Source organism: Entelurus aequoreus, linkage group LG07, assembly GCF_033978785.1.
Source record: "Entelurus aequoreus isolate RoL-2023_Sb linkage group LG07, RoL_Eaeq_v1.1, whole genome shotgun sequence".
Taxonomy (NCBI): domain Eukaryota; kingdom Metazoa; phylum Chordata; class Actinopteri; order Syngnathiformes; family Syngnathidae; genus Entelurus; species Entelurus aequoreus.
In genome coordinates, this window is record NC_084737.1 from 8121100 (window position 1) to 8143296 (window position 22197).

General features: G+C 33.9%; 1 protein-coding gene across 2 annotated transcripts in view; it reads left to right on the forward strand.

The window, feature by feature from the left end:
- The window catches only part of itga5 (integrin, alpha 5 (fibronectin receptor, alpha polypeptide)), a 189005-nt gene that overhangs the window by 133250 nt on the left and 33558 nt on the right, over nt 1-22197 (forward strand). For both annotated transcript variants that reach the window (XM_062052527.1, XM_062052528.1), the window contains exons 20-22: nt 10394-10461; nt 19535-19685; nt 19760-19852. In XM_062052527.1, the coding sequence (XP_061908511.1) occupies nt 10394-10461; nt 19535-19685; nt 19760-19852 (312 nt within the window). The remainder of the gene's footprint in view (nt 1-10393; nt 10462-19534; nt 19686-19759; nt 19853-22197) is intronic.

A 22197-nucleotide genomic window follows, 5' to 3' on the forward strand; every position in this document is an offset into this window, starting at 1 on the left:
TGATGAAAATATGTAAATATTACATGTTATTATGAATGTTACTAGATACTACATATATACTTACAGTATGATGAAAATATGTAATTATTACATGTTATTACGAATGTTACTAGATACTACATATATACTTACAGTATGATAAAACATGTAAATATTACATGTTATTATGAATGTTACTAGATACTACATATATACTTACAGTATGATGAAAATATGTAAATATTACATGTTAATATGAATGTTACTACATTACATATATACTTACAGTATGATGAAAATATGTAATTATTACATGTTATTATGAATGATACTAGATACTACATATATACTTACAGTATGATGAAAATATGTAAATATTACATATTATGAATGTTACTAGATACTACATATATACTTACAGTATGATGAAAATATGTAATTATTACATGTTATTATGAATGTTACTAGATACTACATATATACTTACAGTATGATGAAAATATGTAAATATTACATGTTATTATGAATGTTACGAGATACTACATATATACTTACAGTATGATGAAAATATGTAAATATTACATGTTATTATGAATGTTACTACATTACATATACACTTACAGTATGATGAAAATATGTAATTATTACATGTTATTATGACTGTTACTAGATACTACATATATACTTACAGTATGATGAAAATATGTAATTATTACATGTTATTATGAATGTTACTAGATACTACATATATACTTACAGTATGATGAAAATATGTAATTATTACATGTTATTATGAATGTTACTAGATACTACATATATACTTACAGTATGATGAAAATATGTAAATATTGCATGTTATTATGAATGTTACTACATTACATATATACTTACAGTATGATGAAAATATGTAAATATTACATATTATGAATGTTACTACATTACATATATACTTACAGTATGATGAAAATATGTAGTTATTACATGTTATTATGAATGTTACTAGATACTACATATATACTTACAGTATGATGAAAATATGTAATTATTACATATTATGAATGTTACTAGATACTACATATATACTTACAGTATGATGAAAATATGTAAATATTACATGTTATTATGAATGTTACTACATTACATATAAACCTACAGTATGATGAAAATATGTAATTATTACATGTTATTATGAATGTTACTAGATACTACATATATACTTACAGTATGATAAAACATGTAAATATTACATATTATGAATGTTACTACATTACATATAAACCTACAGTATGATGAAAATATGTAATTATTACATGTTATTATGAATGTTACTAGATACTACATATATACTTACAGTATGATAAAACATGTAAATATTACATCTTATTATGAATGTTACTCCATTACATATATACTTACAGTATGATGAAAATATGTAATTATTACATGTTATTATGAATGTTACTAGATACTACATATATACTTACAGTATGATGAAAATATGTAATTATTACATGTTATTATGAATGTTACTAGATACTACATATATACTTACAGTATGATGAAAATATGTAATTATTACATGTTATTATGAATGTTACTAGATACTACATATATACTTACAGTATGATGAAAATATGTAAATATTACATGTTATTATGAATGTTACTACATTACATATACACTTACAGTATGATAAAACATGTAAATATTACATGTTATTATGAATGTTACTCCATTACATATATACTTACAGTATGACGAAAATATGTAATTATTACATATTATGAATGTTACTAGATACTACATATATACTTACAGTATGATGAAAATATGTAATTATTACATGTTATTACGAATGTTACTAGATACTACATATATACTTACAGTATGATGAAAATATGTAAATATTACATGTTATTATGAATGTTAATACATTACATATATACTTACAGTATGATGAAAATATGTATTTATTACATGTTATTATGAATGTTACTAGATACTACATATATACTTACAGTATGATGAAAATATGTAATTATTACATGTTATTATGAATGTTACTAGATACTACATATATACTTACAGTATGATGAAAATATGTAAATATTACATGTTATTATGAATGTTACGAGATACTACATATATACTTACAGTATGATGAAAATATGTAAATATTACATGTTATTATGAATGTTACTACATTACATATATACTTACAGTATGATGAAAATATGTAAATATTACATGTTATTATGAATGTTACTACATTACATATATACTTACAGTATGATGAAAATATGTAAATATTACATGTTATTATGAATGTTACTACATTACATATATACTTACAGTATGATGAAAATATGTAAATATTACATGTTATTATGAATGTTACTACATTACATATATACTTACAGTATGATGAAAATGTGTACAAAACACATTTGAACTTTTCAAAACTCTCATTCAAGTGTAAAAAGAAGCTGTAATGGACAAACAATAAACGTGTGGATGAGTAATATTTAGTCATATTTTCCTCAATGACTTTAATGAGGTTGGCCAACGGTTCAACTTTAGATGTTGTTTAGAGTTGCTGTCACGTGTGACCCCTGCACAGGTCCAAGAGAACATGTGGCCCTCTTAACAAGGCGGCTGCCCTCGGTGTCCCTAATTAGAGCCTGGTGTTGGTGTAATGACAGAGGGGGGGTGCACAAGATGCTCTCGCTCTCTAATCTCCTTCTATTTATTATCCTCATCGTCACCAGCGTCGCAACATTGCGAGCCTGATGTCGCACGAGCTAGTTTCTGTTCCTTTCCTGATTGTTGCAACCGCCAATATCCTCCAGTACCTAATAGACCGCTCCGGTCTATGTGAAACTCTGCAAATGAAGAAAATTGCGAGCCCGATTTTTAAACTGGCTTCTGAAAAGGGCTCGATTTCAAGTGCGCATTCCTCCCATACATCAAAGAAAACCAAGCGAGCCGAGCACTTTGGCGACGGAGGCGAGGAAAAAAACCATCGGTAGTAAATTCATGTATTTACAAATAAAACACATATTGCAGGCTTGAGCCACGTGTTGTTTACATTCGACAAGAGCATCTAACCACGTGCGCTCCAAGGCATCCAAAGTCCCAGCTGCCTTGAATGCAGCATTCGCCCTGGACTGGTAACTATTCAATCACCAGGCTTTTTAAAATTGGGTATGAATCTATTGTGTACTGTTGTAGGACCGTCCAACATACTTAAGATCCCACTTCTGACACCACTTGTCCCTAAACTTTGGAGTCTAGACTGAAGCAGTTTTATTAATGTTCATGCACTTTAAAGGATGGCTGTGTTATCTACTAGTCTAGACTGAAGCAGTTTTATTAATGTTCATGCACTTTAAAGGATGGCTGTGTTATCTACTAGTCTAGACTGAAGCAGTTGTATTAATGTTCATGCACTTTAAAGGATGGCTGTGTTATCTACTAGTCTAGACTGAAGCAGTTTTATTAATGTTCATGCACTTTAAAGGATGGCTGTGTTATCTACTAGTCTAGACTGAAGCAGTTTTATTAATGTTCATGCACTTTAAAGGATGGCTGTGTTATCTACTAGTCTAGACTGAAGCAGTTTTATTAATGTTCATGCACTTTAAAGGATGGCTGTGTTATCTACTAGTCTAGACTGAAGCAGTTTTATTAATGTTCATGCACGTTAAAGGATGGCTGTGTTATCTACTAGTCTAGACTGAAGCAGTTTTATTAATGTTCATGCACTTTAAAGGATGGCTGTGTTATCTACTAGTCTAGACTGAAGCAGTTTTATTAATGTTCATGCACGTTAAAGGATGGCTGTGTTATCTACTAGTCAAGACTGAAGCAGTTTTATTAATGTTCATGCACTTTAAAGGATGGCTGTGTTATCTACTAGTCTAGACTGAAGCAGTTTTATTAATGTTCATGCACTTTAAAGGATGGCTGTGTTATCTACTAGTCTAGACTGAAGCAGTTTTATTAATGTTCATGCACTTTAAAGGATGGCTGTGTTATCTACTAGTCTAGACTGAAGCAGTTTTATTAATGTTCATGCACTTTAAAGGATGGCTGTGTTATCTACTAGTCTAGACTGAAGCAGTTTTATTAATGTTCATGCACTTTAAAGGATGGCTGTGTTATCTACTAGTCTAGACTGAAGCAGTTTTATTAATGTTCATGCACTTTAAAGGATGGCTGTGTTATCTACTAGTCTAGACTGAAGCATTTTTATTAATGTTCATGCACTTTAAAGGATGGCTGTGTTATCTACTAGTCTAGACTGAAGCAGTTGTATTAATGTTCATGCACTTTAAAGGATGGCTGTGTTATCTACTAGTCTAGACTGAAGCAGTTTTATTAATGTTCATGCACTTTAAAGGATGGCTGTGTTATCTACTAGTCTAGACTGAAGCAGTTTTATTAATGTTCATGCACTTTAAAGGATGGCTGTGTTATCTACTAGTCTAGACTGAAGCAGTTGTATTAATGTTCATGCACTTTAAAGGATGGCTGTGTTATCTACTAGTCTAGACTGAAGCAGTTTTATTAATGTTCATGCACTTTAAAGGATGGCTGTGTTATCTACTAGTCTAGACTGAAGCAGTTTTATTAATGTTCATGCACTTTAAAGGATGGCTGTGTTATCTACTAGTCTAGACTGAAGCAGTTTTATTAATGTTCATGCACTTTAAAGGATGGCTGTGTTATCTACTAGTCTAGACTGAAGCAGTTGTATTAATGTTCATGCACTTTAAAGGATGGCTGTGTTATCTACTAGTCTAGACTGAAGCAGTTTCATTAATGTTCATGCACTTTAAAGGATGGCTGTGTTATCTACTAGTCTAGACTGAAGCAGTTTTATTAATGTTCATGCACTTTAAAGGATGGCTGTGTTATCTACTAGTCTAGACTGAAGCAGTTGTATTAATGTTCATGCACTTTAAAGGATGGCTGTGTTATCTACTAGTCTAGACTGAAGCAGTTGTATTAATGTTCATGCACTTTAAAGGATGGCTGTGTTATCTACTAGTCTAGACTGAAGCAGTTTTATTAATGTTCATGCACTTTAAAGGATGGCTGTGTTATCTACTAGTCTAGACTGAAGCAGTTTTATTAATGTTCATGCACTTTAAAGGATGGCTGTGTTATCTACTAGTCTAGACTGAAGCAGTTTTATTAATGTTCATGCACTTTAAAGGATGGCTGTGTTATCTACTAGTCTAGACTGAAGCAGTTTTTTTTATTTTTGTGCCTTTCTTGTTTTTATTTGCACATTTTTGCTGCTCATATGAAAATGTTAAGAACAGGGCAGGTTGAGCCCAGTTTCTAGTACACTCTGGACTGAAGCTGTGTGACTTCATTGTTTTTGTAGCTGTTGTTTTGAGGCATGTTTAAAAAAATTTTTTTTTTAGAAAAGCACTTTGTGAAAGTCATGTTGGCACTTTTTTCCATAACTTGTGTTGATTTATTTTGGAAAACCTTGTTACATTGTTTAATGCAGGGGTGCTCATTACGTCGATCGCGAGCTACCGGTCGATCGCGGAGGGTGTGTCAGTCGATCGCCAGCCAGGCATAAAAAAAAATAGTCCTAAAAATGAGCGATCATAAATCTTCACTATGACGTCACTTTCGTCACTTGATTGACATTCACGGCACCCGAGGGTCTTCTGAGATGACGCTGGCTGCTGCCGGATCATTATTAAGAAAAAATGACCGACAGGAAGGCGAGAAACACTTTTTATTTCAACAGACTCTGGCGCCGTACCTGTTGTCAAAACTCTAAAGACCGACTGCACAGTTGCACAATGAAAGCGCTGCTTCATCCTGCCTGCGCTAACAACCATAAGAGTCTCAGAAAGCTGGCGTGCACAAGCTAGCAAGCTACGGAGTTTGCCGCCAATGTATTTCTTGTAAAGTGTATACAAAGGAGTACGGAAGCTGGACAAATAAGATGGCAAAAACCAAACACTTTCATGTGGTATTGGACAGAAAGGAGGACTTTTTTTCTCCTCCATTTGAAAATGTGAAGGTTATCATCACTACTGTCTGATTCCAAGTCATCAGAATCAGGTAATACACCAACTTATATTCTTGTCTTCATGAAAGAAAGGAATCTATATGTGTTAAACATGCTTGCATTATCTTTAAACACCTTTTAACTTGTTAACAAAATTAACTATATGTGTTAAACATGCTTGCATTATCTTTAAACACCTTTTATCTTGTTAACAAAGTTAACTATATGTGTTAAACATGCTTGTATTATCTTTAAACACCTTTAACTTGTTAACAATATTAACTATATGTATTAAACATGCTTGCATTATCTTTAAACACCTTTTAACTTGTTAACAAAATTAACTATATGTGTTAAACATGCTTGTATTATCTTTAAACACCTTTAACTTGTTAACAATATTAACTATATGTGTTAAACATGCTTGTATTATCTTTAAACACCTTTAACTTGTTAACAATATTAACTATGTGTTAAACATGCTTGCATTATCTTTAAACATCTTTAACTTGTTAACAATGTTAACTATATGTGTTAAACATTCTTGTGTTATCATTAAACACCTTTAATTTATTAACAATATTAACTACATGTGTTAAACATGCTTGCATTATCTTTAAACACCTTTAACTTGTTAACAATATTAACTATATTTGTTAAACATTCTTGTATTATCATTAAACACCTTTAATTTATTAACAATATTAACTATATGTGTTAAACATGCTTGCATTATCTTTAAACACCTTTAACTTGTTAACAATATTAACTATATGTGTTAAACATCCTTGCATTATTTTTAAACATCTTTAACTTGTTAACAATATTAACTATATTTGTTAAACATTCTTGTATTATCATTAAACACCTTTAATTTATTAACAATATTAACTATATGTGTTAAAAATGCTTGTATTATCTTTAAACACCTTTAACTTGTTAACAATATTAACTATGTGTTAAACATGCTTGCATTATCTTTAAACATCTTTAACTTGTTAACAATATTAACTATATGTGTTAAACATTCTTGTGTTATCATTAAACACCATTAATTTATTAACAATATTAACTATATGTGTTAAACATGCTTGCATTATATTTAAACACCTTTAACTTGTTAACAATATTAACTATATGTGTTAAACATGCTTGTATTATCTTTAAACATCTTTAACTTGTTAACAATATTAACTATATGTGTTAAACATTCTTGTGTTATCATTAAACACCATTAATTTATTAACAATATTAACTATATGTGTTAAACATGCTTGCATTATATTTAAACACCTTTAACTTGTTAACAATATTAACTATATGTGTTAAACATGCTTGCATTATCTTTAAACACCTTTAACTTGTTAACAATATTAACCATATGTGTTAAACATTCTTGTGTTATCATTAAACACCTTTAATTTATTAACAACATTAACTATATGTGTTAAACATGCTTGTATTATCTTTAAACACCTTTAACTTGTTAACAATATTAACTATATGTGTTAAACATGCTTGCATTATCTTTAAACACCTTTAACTTGTTAACAATATTAACCATATGTATTAAACATTCTTGTATTATCACTAAACACCTTTAATTTATTAACAATATTAACTATATGTGTTGAACATGCTTGCATTATCATTAAACACCTTTAACTTGTTAACAAAAACATATATTTCATAAATAAGTAAATATAAATTATATATATGCATGAGGTAGATCCCCGAGACTTGATCAATTGAAAAGTAGCTCGCCTGCAGAAAAAGTGTGAGCACCCCTGGTTTCATCACAACAAAATTAGGCATAATAATGTGTTCATTCCACGACTGTATATATCGGTATCGGTTGATATCGGTACCGGTAATTAAGAGTTGGACAATATCAGAATATCGGATATCGGCAAAAAATCCATTATCGGACATCCCTAGTTTCGAGTAAAACTCATGGTCAGGCATTACTAACGGTTTTGCATGCTTGGTTTTAATAGTTATGTTTAAATAACTTTCATATTGAGTGTACTGTCATATTGACCGCACGGCCACCCTCCCGTACGGTTGTTAGCTTTCACTTTTGCTCGAACCACGTCCTTCCACATCTTGAGCCTCGCACTTCCACGGTTTGACTGGGTGGGCGTCGCGTGCGTGGAAAGTGCGGCCCGCTCTGATGTGGGCCGGCGGCGGGCTCGCAGCCACACGCCGCAGTGCCGCGGGAGTGTATTCTTCGGCACGTTCCTCCCCCCACGCGGGGGCCCGGACTCATCGTTTCCTCCCGTGACGTCGCAAACGCAAAACATGTGCGCTGCGGCCCAGCTGGCCTCGAGAGCGTCTGTTCCTGTCATTAACTCACTGGGTCGTCCCGCTGAGCCGCTACACTGTTTTGGATCATCCCTCCGTAATCCTATAAATAAAGGAGGCTGTGATCCAGGTGTGTGTCGGAATGTCATCAGTCGTCATGTTGCATCATCCCCACGTCCGCCTGCAACACCTGTGATTCATCAGCTCTTTTAAAGCAGTGTTTTTCAACCACTAGTGTGCCGTGAGATATTGTTTGGTGTGCCGTGGGAGATTATGTCATTTCACCTAATTGGGTTAAAAATATTTTTTTTGCAAACCAGTAATTATAATCCGCAAATAATAATAATAATTAAAGCTGCAAGCAGCGATGGACGGGCCCGACTTTGAAGGCTCATAAAATCCAAACCGGAGCAGTAATTAAAACTCTTTCATCAACTTTTAATCAGAAGGGTTCAATCTCTCTCCTGTGCTAATTTGAAGCCGACACGACAAACGCGCTCAGAGGAGATAATGTTTGAAAAAAGGTGACTGTTTTTACAGAACTTTTGTTTTGAAGGGGGAATTGCAAACTTCCTGTTGATTTTTGCTGGGGGTTGTCAGTGTATGAAATATAGGTCTAAGTGAGACCTACATAGAGGTGTTTGTTTCATGTCTCTACGACATTCCTACTGGGAGTTACAGGCAGTTTTGGGGGTTTGGTTTTTTGATTAGATCGCAATTTACGCCAGTCCTGATGTGTGTGTCCAATTTGGTGAGTTTTGAAGCATGTTAAGGGGGTCAAATTACAGCTCAAAGAGGCGGCGGTATAATAATAAAACGCTAGAAATACAATAGGGTCCTCTGTCCCAAAGGGACTCGGTCCCTAATAATAATAGATTTTATTTGTAAAAAGCACTTTACATTGAGTAAACAACCTCAAAGTGCTACAGTGTATTAAAAAAATAAAAAAAAATAAAAAGATAATAAAAAAAAAAAAAAAAAAAAAACTAGAACAGCCAAATAGCTAAAATTAGTATGCATATATCTAACAAAAAAGGCTTTTTTAAAAAGAAGGGTTTTTAAGCCTTTTTTTAAAAGCATCCACAGTCTGCGGTGCCCTCAGGTGGTCAGGGAGAACGTTCCACAGACTGGGAGCAGAAAGCCCGGTCTCCCATTCTTCGTAGCTTTGTCCTCGGAGGTTGGAGGAGGTTAGCCTGTCCGGAGCGGAGGAATGTGCCGTTGTTGAGTGTCGGTGCTGTCCAGAGCTCGGCAGAGTAACCCTGTAATACTCTTCCGTATCAGTAGGTGGCAGCAGGTAGCTAATTGCTTTGTGGATGTTGGGAACGACGACGATGGTTTGCAGGTAAAAAGGTATCTAACGCTTAAACCAAAAATAAACAAAAGGTGAGTGGCGCTAAGAAAAGGCATTGAAGCTTAGGGATGCAAAACAAAGCTAAAACTGAACTGGCTGCAAAGTAAACAAAAAAACAAAAATGCTGGACGACAGCAAAGACTTGCAGATAATATGTCTTACCTTATGCACACACCATAATAATACTCCTATGTTGAAGCACAGTACAATCCATCAAGCGGTGCGGCTTCATAGCTTACCAAAGTCGTAGTAAAAAACATTTTGACAGATTTTTGAGTGCCGTGTGTAACTTTAAATGGAACAAAGTTTTGGTGTTGTTTACTGGCGCCACGTTGCAGCAAAACGAAGCTAAAACTGAACTGGCTGCAAATGAAACAAAAAAACAAAAATGCTGGACGACAGCAAAGACTTACAGCGTGGGAAGCAGACGGCGTCCATAAAGTACATCCGTACATGACATGACAATCGACACCAAAATAGGAGCGCAAGACGATAACTAAAACACTACACTCAGGAAAACAGCAAAAAAAATCCAAATAAGTCACATGGTGATGTGACAGGTGGTGACAGTACACCTACTTTGAGACAAGAGCTATAGTGATGCATGCTTAGTTATGGTTGGAATTCATATCCAACAATTGCGAGAACAACTTTTTACATTTTACACCATTTTAGTGTTCCTGGTTGACCTCTGACCAACGCATGGACGTGTCTTTCAGGCTCAGATTCTGCTGGACTGCGGCGAAGACAACATCTGCGTTCCCGATCTGAAGCTGGCCGTCCACGGGTGAGTCTTTTCATTTCCTCTCGTGGTCCTATGACGGATGGTAGGAAATACGAAAGAGGCCAGATTCTGATTAAAACACCGGTTGGCTTGTTACGTTTGACGACTACTCTGCAAAAGGGCAATTTTTTAGAACCATACAGTCGGGGTTGGTCCGGTAAAATCCGCATCCTAGTGGGTTGGCCCTGAACATCAACTTGTAAACAATGTACATGTAAACAATTACCGTATTTTCCGGACCATAGGGCGATTATCAATCAATCAATCAATCAAAGTTGACTTATATAGCCCTAAATCACGAGTGTCTCAAAGGGCTGCACAAGTCCAGTCTATAGTGGATCTAACATAATAGTGTGAGAGTCCAGTCCATAGTGGATCTAACATAATAGTGTGAGAGTCCAGTCCATAGTGGATCTAACATAATAGTGTGAGAGTCCAATCCATAGTGGATCTAACATAATAGTGTGAGAGTCCAGTCCATAGTGGATCTAACATAATAGTGTGAGAGTCCAGTCCATAGTGGATCTAACATAATAGTGAGAGTCCATTCCATAGTGGATCTAACATAATAGTGTGAGAGTCCAGTCCATAATGGATCTAACATAATAGTGAGAGTCCAGTCCATAGTGGATTCAACATAATAGTGAGAGTCCAGTCCATAGTGGATCTAACATAACAGTGTGAGAGTCCAGTCCATAGTGGATCTAACATAATAGTGTGGGAGTCCAGTCCATAGTGGATCTAACATAATAGTGAGAGTCCAGTCCATAGTGGATCTAACATAATAGTGAGAGTCCAGTCCATAGTGGATCTAGTTAATAGTGTGAGAGTCCAGTCCATAGTGGATCTAACATAATATTGTGAGAGTCCAGTCCATAGTGGATCTAACATAATAGTGTGAGAGTCCAGTCCATAGTGGATCTAACATAATAGTGTGAGAGTCCAGTCCATAGTGGATCTAACATAATAGTGAGAGTCAAGTCCATAGTGGATCTAACATAATAGTGTGAGAGTCCAGTACATAGTGGATCTAGCATAATAGTGTGAGAGTCCAGTCAATAGTGGATTTAACATAATAGTGAGAGTCCAGTCCATAGTGGATCTAACATAATAGTGTGAGAGTCCAGTCCATAGTAGATCTAACATAATAGTGTGAGAGTCTAGTCCACAGTGGATCTAACATAATAGTGAGAGTCCAGTCCATAGTGGATCTAACATAATAGTGTGAGAGTCCAGTCCATAGTAGATCTAACATAATAGTGTGAGAGTCTAGTCCATAGTGGATCTAACATAATAGTGAGAGTCCAGTCCATAGTGGATCTAACATAATAGTGAGAGTCCAGTCCATAGTGGATCTAGTTAAAGGCCTACTGAAATGAAATGTTTTTATTTAAACGGGGATAGCAGATCTATTCTATGTGTCATACTTGATCATTTCGCGATATTGCCATATTTTTTTATAGTCGAGAAGGCGAAATGGACATTCACAGTGACTTTTATCTCCACGACAATACATCGGCGAAACACTTTAGCTACGGAGCTAACGTGATAGCATCGGGCTCAAATGCAGATATAAACAAAAGAAATAAACCCCTGACTGGAAAAATAGACAAAAAATCAACAATACTATTAAACCATGAACATGTAACTACACGGTTAATGCTTTCCAGCTAGGCGAAGCTTAACAATGCTGTTGCTAACGACGCCGTTGAAGCTAACTTAGCAACGGGACCTCACAGAGCTATGATAAAAACATTAGCTATCCACCTACGCCAGCCCTCATCTGCTCATCAACACCCGTGCTCACCTGCGTTCCAGCGATCGACGGAAGGACGAAGGACTTCACCCGATCATCCGTGCGGTCGAATGCAAAATTGTGGATACGTGTGAAAGTTGTGGATATTATGAAAAACATCCAAACACCATAAACATTTTTTTAAAAATACACTCATTTAAATCCATGAGAGTACATGATGGGAAAAAATGTAAAACACTCTCCACACTTGTCCTTTATAATGTGTACAAAATAATAGGTGTATAAATGACACAATATGTTACTGCATAGACTAATTAGGAGTCTTTGTTTGTTTACTTACTACTAAAAGACAAGTTATCTAGTATGTTCACTATTTTATTTAAGGACTAAATTACAATAATAAACATATGTTTCATGTACACTAAGATTTGTTTGTTAAATCAAGACAATAATGAATTTTTTTGTGGTCCCCTTTATTAAGAAAAGTACAGAAAAGTATCAAAAAGTATCGAAATACATTTTGGTACCAGTACCGGTACCAAACTATTGGTATCGGGACAACCCTAGACACAATCCAAACAACCTTCCCTAGTCATGGTAAAAAAAAATGCAAAATACAAAATTGTAGATACATGTAAAAGTTGTGGATATTATGAAAAACATCCAAACACCATAAACATTTTTTTTTAAATACACTCATTTAAATCCATGAGAGTGCATGATGGGAAAAAATGTAAAACACTCTCCACACTTGTCCTTTTTAATGTTGATAAAATAATAGGTGTATAAATGACACAATATGTTACTGCATAGACTAATTAGGAGTCTTTGTTTGTTTACTTACTACTAAAAGACAAGTTGTCTAGTATGTTCACTATTTTATTTAAGGACTAAATTGCAATAATAAACATATGTTTCATGTACACTAAGATTTTTTTGTTAAAATAAACAAATAAAAAATAAATCAAACATTCAAGCCACTTTTGAAATAGAAATAAATACTAATAATGATTTCAAGGCAAGTTATCCATGAAATTGTGCAATGTAAAAGTAACAATATATTTCATGGTCAAATTGTGAAATTTACTGTGCTTTTTACAGCATTTTTCTCTAATTGGAAAAAAAACAACTGTACTTTTTTTTACTGTAATAAACAGTGGTGCCCTTTTGGCATTTTACAGTAATACACCGAAAAATCTACAGTTGCTGATTTGCGGGGGGAAAAAAACAAACAAAAAAACTGGCAGCTTGGGTGCCAAAATGTTACTGTAAAATTGCAGTTGTTTTTTTTTTTTTACAGTAAAAAAAGAAATGTACATTTTAGAGTAAAATTCTGGCAACTGAGCAGCCTTTTTTTTTTTTTTTTTTACCATAAAAACAACAGTACTGTTTTTCCATTTACAGTAATATACACTACATTATGTGGTGAAATTAATAATAATTAATAAACATATGTTTCATGTACCTGAAGAGTTTTCTGTTAAAACAAAGCCAATAATGCCATTTTTTTTGTGGTCCCCTTTATTTAGAAAAATATCCAAAAGTATGGAAATACATTTTGGTACCGGTACCAAAATATTGGCATCGGGACAACTCTAGTATGAACAATTGGAATAGTAAATAAACATTGCAATGTGAGGTGACAACATGAGCGTGTCTGTTTCCCTGCTGCTGACTTTAACACACTGGAGAAATCCGGTTCTGAACAAGGCAAGTTAAAAACAGGAAGTGCGTGATTTGTCCGCTACAGGTGCTGTACGGCAAACAGGCGGCAGGCCGGGTCCTTGGGGGGGGGGGAAACGCTGCCAAAAATGTCCTAAAAATGCCGTCCGATGCCGAGGCTGCAGAAATCTGTTTGCATTTTTCCCCTCCCTGATACTCCCAACTCCCGCTCTGTCATTTTGATTTCACATTCCTATATTTATCTGCCATGTGCAGCCACCTGCTGCGCGGGGGCACCCGGAGTGCACGCACAGTCAAGTGTGATTAGCGCAATTAAAACCACTAAAGTGTGTAGCTGCCAAAGCACACAACGCCGCGTCGGAGCAGGGGCGTCCCTCGGGGGAGGCCTCGCCGTGCGCCGGCCTTTTTTGGAAAGTGCATCTGACGTACGGTACGGGAGGACTCCGCTCCCCCTTTACGAGGGCTAATTAGAAGCATGTGCGTGACCCTCGCCGGTTACGGAGTTCCTCATTGTTCCTGGGAATGGCGGTCGCTTTTTATCGCTCAACACGTCGCCAGAGAGCTTCTTTATTGCCCTTTCGAGGCTCTCCACGTAAACGCTTGGTGTATCAACGCCTCGTAAAAAAAACGGACGAGTCGCAGCAGTCCGTGTTGCCGCCGTGACCAAAACGGGAAGTTCTGGAAAGTTTCCAGTAAATTGCTGCCAACCATAGGACAGAGAAGTAGTTCTCCAATTTTTTTTACACAAGAAAAAATGACCAACAATAAAATACAGTAGCATAGTAGGCTTAAGTATTCATTAAAACAAGGCAGTAGGGTACCAAAATGTATTTCAATACTTTTCCATACTTTTCTAAATAAAGGGGACTACAAAAAATGACATTATTGGCTTTATTTGAACAAAAAAATGTTAGTGTACAATGAAAGATATGTTTATTATTGTAATTTAGTCCTTAAATAAAATAGTGAACATACTAGACAACTTGTCTTTTAGTAGTAAGTAAACAAACAAAGACTCCTAATTAGTCTATGCAGTAACATATTGTGTCATTTATACACCTATTATTTTGTACACATTATAAAGGACAAGTGTGGAGAGTGTTTTACATTTTTTCCATCATGCACTCTCATGGATTTAAATGAGTGTAATTTAGCATTTTTTGCACCATGACTAGGGAAGGTTGTTTAGATTGTGTCTAGGGTTTTCCTGATACCAATAGTTTGGTACCGGAACTGGTACCAAAATGTATTGCGATACTTTTCGGTACTTTTCTTGATAAAGGGGACCACAAAAAATGTCATTATTGTTTTTATTTGAACAAAAAATCTTATTGTACATGAAACATGTTTATTATTGTAATTTAGTCCTTATATAAGTGTGGAGAGTGTTTTACATTTTTTCCATCATGCACTCTCATGGATTTAAATGAGTGTAATTTTTTTTTTTGCACCATGACTAGGGAAAGTTGTTTGGATTGTGTCTAGTGTTGTCCCGATATCAATGTTTGGTACCGGTACCAAAATGTATTTCGATACTTTTCGATACTTTTCGGTACTTTTCTTGATAAAGGGGACCACAAAAAATGTCATTATTGTCTTTATTTGAACTAAAAAATTTATTGTACATGAAACATATGTTTATTATTGTAATTTAGTCCTTAAATAAAATAGTGAACATACTAGACAACTCGTCTTTTAGTAGTAAGTAAACAAACAAAGACTCCTAATTAGTCTATGCAGTAACATATTGTGTCATTTATACACCTATTATTTTGTCCACATTATAAAGGACAAGTGTGGAGAGTGTTTTACATTTTTTCCCATTATGCACTCTAATGGATTTTAATGAGTGTAAATTTTTTTTTTTTGCACCATGACTAGGGAAGGTTGTTTGGATTGTGTCTAGTGTTGTCCGAATATCAATAGTTTGGTACCGGTACCAAAAAGTATTTCGATACGTTTCAATTTTTTTCAGTACTTTTCTTGATAAAGGGGACCACAAAAAAATGTCATTATTGTCTTTATTTGAACAAAAAATGTTATTGTACATGAAACATATGTTTATTATTGTCATTTAGTCCTTATATAAAATGTTGAACATACTAGACAACTTGTCTTTTAGTAGTAAGTAAACAAACAAAGACTCCTAATTAGTCTATGCAGTAACATATTGTGTCATTTATACACCTATTATTTTGTACACATTATAAAGGACAAGTAAGGAGAGTGTTTTACATTTTTTCCCATCATGCACTCTCATGGATTTAAATGAGTGTAATTTTTTTTTTTGCACCATGATTAGGGAAGGTTGTTTGGATTGTGTCTAGTGTTGTCCCGATATCAATAGTTTGGTACCGGTACCAAAATGTATTGCGATACATTTCGATATTTTTCGGTACTTTTCTTGATAAAGGGGACCACAAAAAATGTCATTATTGTTTTTATTTGAACAAAAAATCTTATTGTACATGAAACATATATTTATTATTGTAATTTAGTCCTTAAATAAAATAGTGAACATACTAGACAACTTGTCTTTTAGTAGTAAGTAAACAAACAAAGACTCCTAATTAGTCTATGCAGTAACATATTGTGTCATTTATACACCTATTATTTTGTACACATTATAAAGGACAAGTGTGGAGAGTGTTTTACATGTTTTCCCATCATGCACTCTCATGGATTTAAAAGAGTGTAATTTATTTATTTATTTTTTGCACCATGACTAGGGAAGGTTGTTTGGATTGTGTCTAGGGTTGTCCCAATACCAATAGTTTGGTACCGGAACTGGTACCAAAATGTATTTCAATACTTTTCGGTACTTTTCTTGATAAAAGGGACCACAAAAATGTCATTATTGTCTTTATTTGAACAAAAAATCTTAGTGTACATGAAACATATGTTTATTATTGCAATTTAGTCCTTAAATAAAATAGTGAACATACTAGACAACTTGTCTTTTAGTAGTATGTAAACAAACAAAGACTCCTAATTAGTCTATGCAGTAACATATTGTGTCATCTATACACCTATTATTTTGTACACATTATAAAGGACAAGTGTGGAGAGTGTTTTACATTTTTTCCCATCATGCACTCTCATGGATTTCAATGAGTGTAATTTAGCTTTTTTTTTTTTTTTTGCACCATGACTAGGGAAGGTTGTTTGGATTGTGTCTAGTGTTGTCCCGATATCAATAGTTTGGTACCGGTACCAAAATGTATTTCGATACTTTTCGGTACTTTTTGGGGGGGGATTTTTATTTTTTTTATTTTTGTTATTTATTTATTTTTTTCGATATGTATCTAACAGAGCCCCTAAAGCAGGGGTGTCCAAAGTGCGGCCCGGGGGCGATTTGCGGCCCGCAGGTCATTTTTTAATGGCCCCACGGCCCATTTTAAAATACGATTAAAAAAATAAAAAACATAAAAAGTGGTATGAAAGAGCAAACAGGTGAAATGTAACAAGAAAATGTTGCAATGTTTACTCTAATAACACAAAGCTGCCATGCAGGCTGTTTCTGTCTTTAAAAAATAATAATGAATCAAAATCAATGTCATTAAGAATTATTGACCTATTCAAGACTCCATTTATGTCACATTAAATATTGCACTTTGAGATATTTTTTTGGGAAAATGTTGCATATTTTGTGTTTGCCATATAAAAAATGTTGCTTTTTTTTCCTTTTTTTTAAAGAAGGGCCTAAAACGGACAAAAAACATAACAATACAACGTATACTGTAACCGACGGATAGATCTGAAGTTGATCTCGAGATTATTGTGTTATTTATTTATTTTTTTTAGATGTATATCTCGTGCGCACGAGATACATATCTTAACACCCCCCCCCCCCACCCCCCCCCCACCACCCCATGTCCCTTTAGGGGCTCTAAAAAAATTGTTTTTAAATCCCCCCCCCCCAAAAAAAATGTCCCCCATGTCCCTTTAGGCCAGGGCTCCGTAGAGTTGTGTGATAACTTACAGGTCTATCTGTCAATATAACGTTTTTAAAGATTTAAGTCGTATGCTCTTTTTGTCAACCCTGTTTTTTTATGGAAAAAAACACAAAATATGCAATATTTTCACCCAATAACATTTTTAAGAGGAATATTTCAGATTATATAATAATTGGAGCCTTAAAAAGGTCAATTGCTAACAACAGTGATTTTAATTCATTATTATTTTTTGAGCAATGACACTTAAAAACAAATCACACAAAAATTATTGGGGAACCAAAAGGATCCTACTCATTAAAGTGTTAAAAAATAAATTTACTGTTTACTTTTAACACAATAATCTCGAGATCAACTTCAGATCTATCCGTCAGTTACAGTATACGTTGTATTGTTGTTATGTTTTTTTGTCCGTTTTAGGCCCTTCTTTAAAAAAAAAAAGAAAAGCTCAATTTTTTATATGGCAAACACAAAATATGCAACATTTTCCCAAAAAAATATCTCAAAGTGCAATATTTAATGTGACATAAATGGAGTCTTGAATAGGTCAATAATTCCTAATGACATTGATTTTGATTCATTATTATTTTTTAAAGACAGAAACAGCCTGCATGGCAGCTTTGTGTTATTAGAGTAAACATTGCAACATTTTCTTGTTACATTTCACCTGTTTGCTCTTTCATACCACTTTTTATGTTTTTAATTTTTTTAATCGTATTTTAAAATGGGCCGTGGGGCCATTAAAAAATGACCTGCGGGCCGCACTTTGGACACCCCTGCTTTAGGGGCTCCGTTAGATACATATCGAAAAAATAACAAAAATAAAAATATACATTTTGGTACCGGTACCAAACTATTGATATCGGGACAACACTAGACACAATCCAAACAACCTTCCCTAGTCATGGTGCAAAAAAAAAAAGAAGCTAAATTACACTCATTGAAATCCATGAGAGTGCATGATGGGAAAAAATGTAAAACACTCTCCACACTTGTCCTTTATAATGTGTACAAAATAATAGGTGTATAAATGACACAATATGTTACTGCATAGACTAATTAGGAGTCTTTGTTTGTTTACTTACTACTAAAAGACAAGTTGTCTAGTATGTTCACTATTTTATTTAAGGACTAAATTGCAATAATAAACATATGTTTCATGTACACTAAGATTTTTTGTTCAAATAAAGACAATAATGACATTTTTGTGGTCCCTTTTATCAAGAAAAGTACCGAAAAGTATCGAAATACATTTTGGTACCATTTCCGGTACCAAACTATTGGTATTGGGACAACCCTAGACACAATCCAAACAACCTTCCCTAGTCATGGTGCAAAAAATAAAAAAATATTTTCCCCCATGTCCCTACATTTTTTTGGGGGGGGGGGGGGAGAATTGTATTTATTTATTTTTTTTAGATGTATATCTCATGCGCACGAGATACATATCTTAACCCCCGCCCATGTCCCTTTAGGGGCTCTAAAAAAATTGTTTTTAAATTCCCCCCCCCAAAAAAATGTCCCCCATGTCCCTTTAGGCCAGGGATCCGTAGAGTTGTGTGATAACTTACAGATAATTATTCTAACACCCGCCCCTAAGTGGAAGGGGGGTCCGCCCGCCCCACTCCTAAGGACTCTAGTGACACCTTAACCCCCCATTAGTAAAACCGTGCTTCCTTTTCAGGGACAGGAAGGAGGTGTACCTGGGTGACGACAACGCCCTCACCCTCACCTTCAACGCCAGGAACGAGGGCGAGGGCGGCGCGTACGAGGCGGAGCTCTACGTGGTGCTGCCGCCCGAGGCCGACTACAGCGGCATCGCCCGCAATAACGAGGTGAGCGCGGCTCTTTTCCCTAATAAAAGCGACAGGAACCACACCGAGAGTCACTCTGGACACTTTTTCCACAGAGTTTGACCCAGCTGACCTGCACGTACGACACGGAGAACCAGACCCGGTACCTCAGCTGCGACCTGGGAAACCCCATGAAGTCTGGAACCAGCGTAAGCACGCCATTATTCACCTGGCATTCATTCTTCTTAACGAGCTACCATTGTTTCTTTATGGCCGTAAACATGTGACGCAACCTCACAGCTTCCCGCTTTTTGTTGGGGAACAACTGGTCCACTTATTAGTCCCGCAGTCAGCAACTTTTTTGTTGGGGAAGAACTGGTCCACTTATTAGTCCCGCAGTCAGCAACTTTCTCTTCTCATTTAACCCTTTTGTGCCTCACTTTTGCACAAGAAGTCATAGAAATGCTGTTCCCAGGGGGTACACCTTAGCGTTATTAATTATCATTATTGTACTTACAAAGTTATAGTGTACACTATACAGTATGTACTTACAAAGTTATAGTGTACAGTATACAGTATGTACTTACAATGTTATAGTGTACACTATACCAGTGGTCCCCAAACTTTTTGTAGCTGCGGACCGGTCAACGGGGTGTATTTAAAAAAAAAAAAAAAAAAAAAAAATTTTTTTTTTTTTTTTACATAAATAAATACAATCATGTGTGCTTACGGACTGTATCCCTGCAGACTGTATTGATCTATATTGATATATAATGTATATATTGTCTTTTGTATGCTGATTTCATTTTTAAAAAAAAAAATATATATATATTTTTTTTTAATTCTTGTGCGGCTCGGTACCAATCGGTCCGGTGGTTGGGGACCACTGCACTATACAGTATTGTACTTACAAAGTTATAATGCACACTATACATTATTGTACTTACAAAGATATAGTGTACAGTATACAGTATGTACTTACAAAGTTATAGTGTACAGAATACAGTATGTACTTACAAAGTTATAATGTACACTATACATTATAGTACTTACAAATATATAGTGTACAGTATACAGTATGTACTTACGAAGTTATAGTGTACAGTATACAGTATTGTACTTACAAAGTTATAGTGTACAGTATACAGTGTGTACTTACAAAGTTATAGTTAATAATCAATGCTTTAGACTAGTGAAAAATATTTTAATATAGAGGGTATGAATACTTTGTGTAAAAAAGCAACAAAAAAGTCATAAAAATAACTATTAAAATGGAAAATATATATTTAAAAAATATATATATTTAGAAAACATTTGCAAAAAAAGGTCACAAATTCACCAGATTTGTGCGTAAAATTAAGTGTATTAATCTCAGTAAAATAAAATAAAAATCTTAAAAGTGTGAATTTTTGTCAATCTGTAAAAAATAAAATAAAATACAATTATTATCTCTGTTTTATATTCTACTGTTTCTTATTTATTTGATGAACTACTGGATTCCCAGTCATTCATAAAAATAATTTCCACTCAAAAATGAGGATAACATTTGAGGCATACTTAAAAAGAACTATTAAAATATATATCTTAAAAGAAATATGAGAAAACATTTACAAAAAAAAAACAGTCACTAATTCACCTAATTTGTGCGTAAAATTAAGCGTATTCATCTCAGTAAAACAACAAAAAAAAACATAAAAATGTGTGAATTTTTGTCAATCTGTAAAAAAATAAAATAAAATTTAAAAAATACAATTATTATCTCTATTTTACATTCTACTGCTTCTTTTTTTTTTTGGATCAACTACTGTATTCCCAGTCAGCCATAAAAATAATTTCCACTCAAAAATGAGGATAACATTTGAGGCATACTTAAAAAGAACTATTAAAATATATATTTTAAAAGAAATATGAGAAAACATTTACAAAAAAAAACAGTCACTAATTCACCAAATTTGTGTGTAAAATTAAGCGTATTCATCTCAGTAAAACAACAAAAAAATCATAAAAATGTGTGAATTTTTGTCAATCTGTAAAAAAAAAAAAAAATACAGTTATTATCTCTGTTTTATATTGTATTGTTTCTTATTTCTTTGATCAACTACTGTATTCCCAGTCAACCATAAAAATAATTTCCACTCAAAAAATGAGGATAACATTTGAGGCATACTTAAAAAGAACTATTAAAATGGAAAATATATATTTTAAAAGAAATATGAGAAAACATTTACAAAAAACAAACAGTCACTAATTTACCAAATTTGTGTGTAAAATTAAGCGTATTAATCTCAGTAAAACAAAATAAAAACCCAAAAATGTGTGAATTTTTGTCAATCTGTAAAAAATTAAATAAAATAAAAAAATACAATTATTAATTATTGTGCGTAAAATTAAGCATATTAACCTCAGTAAAACCAAATAAAAACCATAAAAATTTGTGAATTTTTGTCAATCTGTAAAAAATAAAATTAAATTTAAAAAAAATACAATTATTATCTCTGATTTATATTCTACTGTTTATTTCTTTGATCAACTACTGTATTCCCAGTCAACCATA